The sequence below is a fragment of the Pseudoliparis swirei genome, unplaced genomic scaffold (assembly GCF_029220125.1).
Source record: "Pseudoliparis swirei isolate HS2019 ecotype Mariana Trench unplaced genomic scaffold, NWPU_hadal_v1 hadal_184, whole genome shotgun sequence".
NCBI classification, from domain to species: domain Eukaryota; kingdom Metazoa; phylum Chordata; class Actinopteri; order Perciformes; family Liparidae; genus Pseudoliparis; species Pseudoliparis swirei.
The window spans coordinates 1-10,027 of NW_026613420.1; the positions used below are offsets into that span (position 1 = coordinate 1).

Genomic DNA, 10,027 nt, shown 5'->3' on the forward strand with positions numbered 1-10,027 from the left:
CGGAGAAGACTCCCGATTGGTCAGACGAGGACACTGGCGCTAACCCCTTCTCCACCAACGGCGACGGGAACCCATTCGAAGACGAGCCGGCGGCTCCGGCCCTCTCCGTGGCCGTCAGGGCCCTCTACGACTACGACGGGCAGGAGCAGGATGAGCTGACCTTCAAAGCAGGTTCGTGGTGTGAAAGACGACAACAAAATTCAGAGACTACAAAAATAACAAATATTCATCCCTTTCTCCTCCTCTCCTCCCTGTAGGAGAAGAATTAACCAAAGTCGGAGAAGAAGATGATCAGGGTTGGTGCAGAGGTCGGCTCAAGGATGGGAAAACGGGCCTCTATCCCGCCAACTACGTGGAGGGCATCCAGTAAAACACGAATGAATACATGTGAAGAGGGAAGTCGACGTGCGGCTGGGAAGGAGAACCACGCCGGCTTATTTTAAACTCCTTTCCTCACCGGCCCGGTGTTGGAGAAGAGAGGTGGCCGATTTTATTTAAGAAAAGGACCACTTGAGACGTTACTCGCCACAGACTGACTGATGGAAATTTAACAACAAGGCGAAGAAGAATCACAGAGGGGAGAGAGAAAAAAATTGCTGTCAGTGTAAGATACGTTGTTACTTAGAATCCCATTTACGCTGTTACAAAAATAATAGCCTTTCAAGTCTATATATTCGATGAAACAAAAACGTATGTGTGAATTTATATATTGTTCAAACGAAACACTGGGATGACACTCTGACGAATCGTCTTGCGATGTTACGTGCGGCCTCGATAAGCGAGCCTCTGTGGATTGTTTAAGGGAGATGACCCTTTTATAAACACCATTATCTACTTTTTTTCTTTTTAGGTTTGAGCCCATTTCTACCTGATCCAGTCCATAACTGTTGATTGATCCATATTCCTTTGACAAAGTGGGCCCTTGTGTTGAGATTAGTGCGACGGGTTTGACCTGGTTTTAGAAATCCGTGTTTACTTACGTCGTTCATTCCTTTTCAGGGTTCTGCGATCTCCGTTCAGTTCGACTGTTGTGGTTATTTTATAAGGAACGATCAAATCAATTCGAGCCTCGTGCCGACGTGGTCTTCATGTAGTTCGCACTGGGTCGGTTCCTCTAGTCGTTGCAATTTGAATGTACATTCACTGATAGTGTTTTATCACTTTTGATTGTTTTTGCTGACTTAAGCTTGTTTTTTTTCCTTGTACTGACTCATTAACCCCAGAACAAAGTGCCCTGAAGCTCTTCACGAGAGAGAAAAAGTCAATACCTTCTGTTGATTGTAGATTGTAATACTTATTTGGGTTATTTTTTCATCACGACACTGAAAGTTTCTCACAAACGTTTATCACACTTGAATCTCCATGTTGTAAATGCTCTCACGGTCAAGTTATGGGAGACATTTTTTATGTTTTTTTTGTTGGGGGGGGGGGAATATATTACAATTCATAGCAATAAAACCACGGCCAAGTATGGCATTGCATACATGCATGTAAATAGCCTGGATGAGAAATATTAGAACAAATTAAGCATCGATATCAGATGATATGTAGTTTGAAATTGATTGTTAATTTATGATGCCACAAGTGCTTTTTGTTCTACTCTTGTTGGAATGCTGTGACGGAGTCAGTTTGTTCGGTAATCGAATGTTTTATGTCAAATATCCCCTGAATCTGTTATGATATATTTGTAAATATGACCTTTTTTTTTCCCAACACAGAGGGCCATAATCATTGAATTAATCATCACATGTGTGAATAATTGTTAATTTTCCCTTAGGAAGCTATATGATATGAACGGATCTACCTGTTTTAATTACCTGAATACATATGTTTGGATCATCATGTATTTTGTAGGATTGTTTTTTTTCTGCAGTCTTATTTCCCTTACGCAAGCTCCAAAATATTTTTCACACTTTCTCGATGAAATCGTTGGAGAGAAGAAAAAAAGAAGCTATTTGATGCGTTTAACTGCAGCACACGCGGAGGATGAGTTGTTCTCTATATTACTGGCGAGAGAGGAGACATGTCCACGTTGTCGGGGATGACGTCAAAACGCAGCAACGGCTGTACTTGCACAGTGAGGTTTGTAAAACTACATAATAAATGAATTTATTGGAAGAAATACACTTTGGCTTTGTCTTGAGTAGAGATATATTTATTTTCTTTAACCTTCAATTTATGATGTTAACATTTTTACGAGATGTAAAAAACTAAACAAAAAGCTTAATCTTTCTCTATGTGTTAAGAAAAAAGTGCACTTTGAATATAATTAATGTAATACTAAACATCAGTAGTTTGGTTGTACAGTTATTTTATTTGTAGAGTTTCCTATTGACTATTTAAAAGTCAATGGAGGCAGATCTGCAGTTCAAAAAAGTGAATTCCATGCTAACTTGCTTGATCATATAATTTATGAAATTCACTTCACCAATCGTAAACACATAATCCTAAAAGTGGGGAGGCTTGTGCAACTTTATACTTCAAATTCACACTTTTATTTGGGGGATGTATGTCCCATTCCAACACCTGAAGGATCTTAATTGGCAATTATTTGTTAACAAAAATATTATTTATTTTGGTGCAAGACTGGATTCCACAAAACTACTTCTAAGGGAGAATGATTATAGTTTTAGCAGATTAACTGATTAAGAAAGTTAAAGTCTGTAACTTGAATTAAAAGCATATATATATATAGATTAAATAGACAAACATTAATTCAATGTATAAAAACTTAAAAAGGAACAAAAAAAGTCCTTAAATTATCTAGATACGTATTCCGGCCACTACGACTGGCGCAACGACGAGAAAAACGCCATTACCCAGAGGCCCTTGCTTCCATAACACAACCACGGGTTAATTTGAACCAATCACGGCTCGACGATGATGTTGCCCCAGTGACGTGTCGTATTCAGTCGATTGAGGAAAACACAGCGGCTATTTTTTGTTCATCCTACAAGCTGCGTGGCTGTCGAACCGTCAGTTTTATTCCATACATAGAACAATGTCCGTGCCGGGCAAGCAGGACATCGCCGCGATTTTTAAGCGACTTCGCGCGGTTCCTCCAAATAAGGTGAGAGTTATTTTAGTTATTTTATTTAAACGGCGGCGGCGGACTCTATTTTAACAAGGAAGTTGAGCTGAATGTACCTGACACGTCGCACTGTGAGAAAACGCCGAAAGCTAGCTGTAATGCGTGTCAGCTGAATTGAACAGTTAACGGCCAACCGCTAAGTCACGCGACAGTTTTTGGTGAATTGTGGGACATTTAAAGCGGAATAAAACGTGTCAGCGGAAACCAGATGTTACGTTAGCCGAGTGGCACAGCCGAGCTAGCTAACGCGCTGCGTGTTTGACGGTTGACCTGAAGCTCTCGCTATGTTTGTTAAGTCTTTCACACCTCCGTCCTCTTGGAAATGTAAACACGTGCTCGCCATACATCCGGGTTTAAGTCCTGTTTTTTATTTATTTATTAGAGAAAGAGTGGATTTTATTGCGCAATCACCAACAGCTGTTTGATTCAGTCGCCAGATAGCGTGAATACCAACATGCACTTCAGACCGTTATGGTTACAAACCACATTGTTTACTCCCACTTTTTTTCTATTTAAGAAAAAAATATATATTTTAAACTTGTGATCTGGAATGACAGTCTTTGCTTTTTTCATTCAGCTATAAATTGCCCTGTTTTATATATTCACTTCCTAGGTTTGCTTTGACTGCTCAGCTAAAAACCCCAGTTGGGCCAGCATCACCTACGGTGTGTTCCTGTGTATAGATTGCTCTGGGACACACAGATCTCTTGGGGTGCACCTGACCTTCATCAGGTAAGTCAGGACCTATTCATTAAGTGTACTTTCAGGAATATTAGTCACAAATTGCCACACTAAGCAGTTTTTAGCAGGAAATACCACACAGGTAGGATAGCAATTAGTAAAGAAACTCAATATAATAATATGTACCAAACAGATTTTAATTGAATTCATTTTAAGATAAGCTGCGGGACATCCAGACAAGAGTCAAATGCCAGGGAGAGAATTGTGCTAGAACCTGAGATGCTGTTTGTCCCTCTTAAATCCTGACTTTGTTGTGTTGCACAGGTCCACAGAGCTGGATTCCAATTGGTCGTGGTTTCAGCTCAGATGTATGCAAGTGGGAGGCAACGCCAATGCGGTCAGTCCCTGAACGCAGCACATCAGCACACTATCAACAGCTTTGCGCGACACGCACGTTATTTAACCTAAAGTGTCGACTTTCCCGTTTATATATCTGCAGATTTCCTTCTTCAGTCAACATGGATGCACAACCAGCGCGGCCAATACCAAGTACAACAGCCGGGCTGCTACCCTGTACAAAGACAAGATGAAGACTTTAGCCACACAAGCGACCAGACTCCATGGCACTGAGGTAATGCAGACGAGTTAGTTCACTAAAAACATCCCATGCTTGCAGGTTGAGTGGAAGAATGTAAACAAATGAAACTAACTTCTTGTTCAGTTCCTCTTTGCTTATCACACTTTGCATCAATGATTCTGAATCTTGAAGTGCACATGTTTCTCTCCTCTGTCCAGCTGTGGCTTGGCAGTCAGGCTCCTCTCTCCTCAACGTTACCAGAGGACAAGCAGTTGGATTTCTTCAGTCTGCATTCACAGGTATAGGAGTGTGCTAGCCTTGCTTCGGTGTGATTTTTCATCCACAAACCTGCTTGTTGGAGACCCACTTAGAGCGATGTGGGATGAGTAATTGTGCCGCGTGTCTCTGTTCAGACTCTTCCTGACAATTTGAACATGCCCAAACCGAGTCTCAGCGTCACCACATCAGAGAAGCCTTCAACCGAGCAAACGGAGGAAGAGAGAAACGGTATCCACAAAATACAACCATGTCCTTATGGTATCTATTTCCATCCTCTTTATTTGGCTCGTCACACATTTATATACATTTATAATTTCTGCAGGTAATCTAGATGATGGTCCCAGTGTGAATATGCTGAGTGGTTATCCAAAAACAAGTTCAGGTTGGTTCATATCCTTCACTTTCAGTATTTCCCTTTTTATTTTTTTTGCCTTGTTTTTGGATCTGAATTATTGCTAAACTGAAATGTAACGTTGCCGTTCTTCACTCTCTCCAGAGCCCTCCTCTCTTCTGAAGAAGAAGCCGAGCGCTGCCAAGAAAACGGTGCGTACTCGAGTATCTTTCGCTGGGACGGTTTGTGTCGTCGTCGGTATGTGTTGTTTACAGACTTTGCATGTTTTGTAACAATGTGTCTGCTTCCAGTTGGCCTCTAAGAAGGGCGGCCTGGGCGCCCAGAAGGTCAGCAGCAAGAGTTTCTCCGATCTAGAGAAGAAGGCTCAAGCGGCCGACAAGCTCCGGGAGAAAGACGACCGCCCCGGTGCCGCCAAGAACAACCAGCCTGAGCAGTCCATGTGAGCTCCTTTACTGTCTTTGATGGGTTTCTACCTTCTTCTTCTTCTCCCCCTCTCGTTTTGTCATTTCCTAAACTCGCCTCCCTTCCGCCCTCCCAGCTCTCCGTTCCTGCGGCTGGCCTGTCAGGATTTCGAGCAGCAGAGGAAAATGGAGGAAAATAAGTTGAAGGGCTTGGAGGGGAATAAGAAGGTGCAAGCGGAGCGACTGGGCATGGGCCTCGGCATGCGGAGGTACGATGGTGGAGAGGCTGGTGGTCCTGTTGCTGAGCAACCTGAATCTTGCTCTCACCAGGGTTCAATAATTATGGACGATAAATAACATTTCCAGTGATTTGTTCCATACGGTTCTGTTCTTCTGGGTTTATTGTCTAGCAGTTGGTGTTTTTTAGGGGAAAATGTCGTGGAAAAGCGTTATAATTGTCCATTAAAACGTGTCTCCTTGTCCCTCCTCCCTTAGTGGAGTGTCTCACTCTGTGACATCAGACATGCACATCATCCAGCAGGAGAGTCCAATGGGGAAGAAGGAGCAAAGGACCAAAGCACGACTGTTCACTGAGGATGATGAGGACGAAGGGTCCTTCAGCTCTAGGTCAGATACATATTGCTAACGCTGATATTATTAATGTTTATCAGCTTCATTTTGTGTGGAAACTGCTGTTTAGTTTTAAAAGTGTTATTTTTTTGACTATTCTGATCTTGTAAATATTACATGCATGGAGTGTTTTATTTGCTTTCTTTGTTCTTTGTTTTGATGAACTGTGAGTTGCATTAACAACTGTGTCCTGGCCTAAAGGACCGTAATATTAAACAATCTGCCTTCCGCCCAGCTGTTGATCACGATGCTTCATGAGGCCAATGTTTTACTCCATCGCCATTATTTTAGAATCTGTCATTATTCTGTCCTTCTCTTTTAGGATCTTGTCCCGCTTTGAGGATCAAACGGAAACCGCCGATATCTTCGCGGCGAGGTGGGACGATCGAGGTGAGGAGGGTGGCTGGCTGAAGGAGAGCAAGAAACCAGAGCCGGACTTCTTCTTGGCCTCCACCATCACATCTCTGAACGACAGGTAGGGTGTGTGTGTGAGTGTGAGTCCTCGTGATGTTTCACTACTTGTTGTTATTTGAAACGGTAGGAACTTAACATTGATGCTTATTTCTTGATCGTTTGGCATCAGACCCACGGGCAGAAGAAAACACGAAGCCGCCCCGGTGTCGGACACAGGAGAAGCTCAGAAAAAGTTTGGCGGCAACGTGAAAGCCATCTCCTCCGACATGTTCTTTGGGAAAAAAGATAACTTCGAGGTACAAAAAGAAAACATACTCCACCCTTTTTAGATGTTGTGTATGCTGTATGAATTGGGTTATATTTCTTTATTGTAGATGCTCAATGTGGTGTTCAATGTCTTATACAAGGACTGTAATTCCTGGTGTCGGTATGTCGGCTTGTGTATATATTTAGTTTCCTCTGTTTATTTAGTTTTGTGTTTTCTTTTGATCTTGTATAAATGCTCTAATGTGCTGTGATCCTGAACGTTCCCCACTGTGGGACAAATAAAGGAATATCTAATCTAATCTATAACTATGTATGACTCAACCTTAACTGGAACTCGAGTGTCTCTACAAAATAAATGTGTGTATGTTTCTGTTCTTCTAGTACGAGGCCAAATCTCGACTGGAAAGATATTCTGGGAGTTCCTCGATAAGTTCAGCGGACCTGTTCGAGGATCCAAAGAAACAAACCGGTGAGAAACTGCTGCTGCTCCACCCAAAAACAATTTAATATCTGAAACATGGCAATAGAATTAAGTGTAAGTGTAATTACCCAGAGACACACCGGGCCTTGTGATGTAGCGTTGTAACTGCAGGTGAAGCCATTATGTTGTGGAGAGGCAGGATGTCCCGTACGAGACTCTCACGACAGATCTGGACCAATTTTGTGCAAATTAAAATCGGGCGGCGACATAAATTCTCTTAACTCACTGGCGTGTGCCACTTGGGAACACGCGTGTGAGGCCGAGCCGTTCCTGCGTGTCCTCCGTCTGTCCGTGTGTTCAGCGTGTTCCCTCTGCGTCCTCGCAGCGAGCTCCTACCGCCTGACCAACGTGCTGCCCAGCGCTCCCGACATGTCGCAGCTCAAGCTGGGCGTGCGCACCGTCGCGGGGAAGCTCTCCGTCATGGCCAGCGGCGTCGTCAACACCATTCAGGTGGGTCCCAAATACGACTCCCCAAAAAAACACCAAACATCTTCTCTGACAAATGTAAATATGTGTATTTTCTTTTCCTCTTCTCCTCCAGGATCACTACAGCTCCTGAGCCGCGGTGCGCCTCCTCTTGGAGTCGGCGCCCTTAATAGTCGTCCTCTCCTGAACGGAGTCAGATAAGTTTCCCAGTGAGTCGCTGGGAGCCAATATCTGTTCTATGAAGGCATCCGAAATGACACCCTGAATGCATCTATATCTAGTTTTTTATTAGATTGTGTGTGTGTGTATGTGTATATATATATATATATATCTATATATACAAGAGTTGTTTGAATCAGGAGGATCAAGCACAATATTTTCAGTGGAAGTAATGCCCCCCCCCTCCCCCTGTGTACAGTACAGTTATGAAGAATATTTAGTTTGCAGTTTATTGCTTAGTTTGCGTTGAGATCTTTGGGAGGGGTTTAATTATTTAGAAGTATTAGTATATGTATAACAGGGTTTATGATGTTTTCAAGGATGGATATTTGCATTTTGATTCCTTTTTGAGTTGAAAAGGTTAAAAAGATAATAAACAGTGGAGACGATTCAGTTTTGTTTTTAATTGGTCGACATACTCTCAACTCATCACAAGCTTCTTGTGTTTTTAACGGTGCTTGTTTTGCATATTCCCACGGGTGCAAAAGTGTCCTTTCTGTCTCCAAAGTGCACTTATATTTGCTCCTTTATAACCGATATATATATATATATGGTGCTATATGTACACATCTCTATTATGGAAACTGGAAATTGGCCTCATTGGCACAGAAGCTGTATTATCTGTGTTGCATCTATCTGTTTATTATCTGTTTATCTGTTTTTGCAGCTTTTGAAAACTTGAGTTTTAAAGGAAGATTTCGTCATTTTGGGGAATATGCTCATTCGACTTTCTCGCCAAGTTGAGAAGATTAATAACTCTCATATCTGCCAGTTTAATAACACAGGCTGTAGCTGCGTAGCTTAGCTTAGCATAAAGACTGGGAACGGGGGGNATTAATAACTCATATCTGCCAGTTTAATAAAACAGGCTGTAGCTGCGTAGCTTAGCTTAGCATAAAGACTGGGAACGGGGGGAAACAGCTAGCCTGGCTCTGACCAATGAAAAGGTGCGGTGAGTTATCAATCTCGTCATCTAATTATATTCCCGAAGCGTTCTGCTTAACGGCGTCAGAACGTGGCTGCTCAACGCATTTTATTTATGTATCTCGATGCTGTTGCTTTGAATCGGAAAAAACTTCGCGATGACGTAATAATCGATAACGTGCTCAACGCTGTAACCTTTAGTAGATGCAAGACTTTTTGAAGGGGTGACCATTTAAAGATGATTTGGGTTTTTTAATTTGTAGATGGGTTTTTTTGTTGGTATTTGTATTTACGACTTTCCAGTTAACTCTTCTGTATCTTTCAGGTCCAACACAAATATCAATGTTCACTTCAAATACGAATGTAAACACCCCTTTACACACTCTTCAGTCGTTGCTGTAACACACACTGCCAAAATGGTATGATTTTTGGGATTTCATATTTAAAAGCAATAGAAAATATGGTTGCTATCCGTTCATGGCTCTGATGTGGAATAACTTGGGCTTCAGGTAAAGTTAAAGATATCTAACTGCAGAGCTGAGGGACTAGAGTGTATATCCCCGATCAGCTGCAGGAGGTTTATATTATGGTTATTCCGCTTTAAAAAAAACACTAAAATTGAAAGTCGTAGATCCTTCAACGACCAAATATTAAGTTTACTCCATCACTCTATGCCTTAGTCCAAATATCTGGTTGACGGTCCCTCGTGTTGCTTTGCTGTGGAGTCGTCCGATTACCTTCTTGCACATTATTTGTTCTAAAAAATTGCACGTGGCAGCTTTTTTTGCTTGAATGTATGAACTGTATTACAATTTAACCGTTTGCCTCTCAGTTGACGTTGCGTCCGTGTCATACTAATTATTGTTTTCTCGGTTGATTTTTGTAAGAATTTTTTTTTTGTCTTCTGCCGTTTTTAATATTGTTAAATGTAACAAAAAAGAATTGGAGCTTGTATAAGTTTTAGGGCCCAACAGCCGATGACGCATCTGGCTGTTGGGCCCTATTACGTATTGGTAGAACTGTTCAATACAAGCTGTATAGTACTGCTGCATACAATGATGTATAGGGCTTTTAATTACCATTTATAGAAAGCTACAGATAATCAAGTTTTGACATATTTTGACACTCAAAATGTAAGTAAGATCTTTTTGAAACATGCCAAATAAATGGTTTGTGCCGAAGCTCTTTTACTTGTTCATTTTGTTTGTATGCAAAAAAGTGTCTTTCATAATTTTACATCTTCAATTGTTTTGTGTGTTCCTATCAACAGTTTTAACCCCACAAA

The 10,027-nt window shown here is 41.7% G+C and overlaps 1 protein-coding gene and 1 long non-coding RNA gene across 2 annotated transcripts; both read left to right on the forward strand.

The window, feature by feature from the left end:
• Positions 1-6: 6 nt before the first annotated feature.
• Positions 7-2,126, forward strand: LOC130191612 (uncharacterized). Its single transcript, XR_008831238.1, has 2 exons — positions 7-171; positions 258-2,126. It is a non-coding gene; the product is annotated as an uncharacterized LOC130191612 (long non-coding RNA).
• Positions 2,127-2,909: 783 nt separating this feature from the next.
• On the forward strand, positions 2,910-8,207 carry LOC130191613 (ADP-ribosylation factor GTPase-activating protein 3-like). The gene is made up of 16 exons (XM_056411259.1): positions 2,910-3,070; positions 3,705-3,823; positions 4,097-4,169; positions 4,272-4,403; positions 4,568-4,648; positions 4,763-4,856; positions 4,951-5,010; positions 5,125-5,171; positions 5,271-5,419; positions 5,519-5,650; positions 5,877-6,008; positions 6,334-6,486; positions 6,595-6,721; positions 7,074-7,161; positions 7,499-7,623; positions 7,715-8,207. Exons 1-16 carry the CDS (start codon positions 3,002-3,004, stop codon positions 7,730-7,732), a joined length of 1,599 nt encoding a protein of 532 aa, XP_056267234.1. The 5' UTR covers positions 2,910-3,001; the 3' UTR covers positions 7,733-8,207.
• The last annotated feature ends 1,820 nt before the right edge of the window (positions 8,208-10,027 follow it).

Excerpts from the sequence above, each read along its gene's own strand:
- LOC130191613 (XM_056411259.1), top strand. The coding sequence starts at position 3,002 with ATGTCCGTGCCGGGCAAGCAGGACATCGCCGCGATTTTTAAGCGACTT. Across the intron at positions 4,170-4,271 it reads TGGGAGGCAACGCCAATGCG|ATTTCCTTCTTCAGTCAACA; the intron begins GTCAGTCCCTGA and ends ATATATCTGCAG. Across the intron at positions 5,011-5,124 it reads TTATCCAAAAACAAGTTCAG|AGCCCTCCTCTCTTCTGAAG; the intron begins GTTGGTTCATAT and ends CACTCTCTCCAG.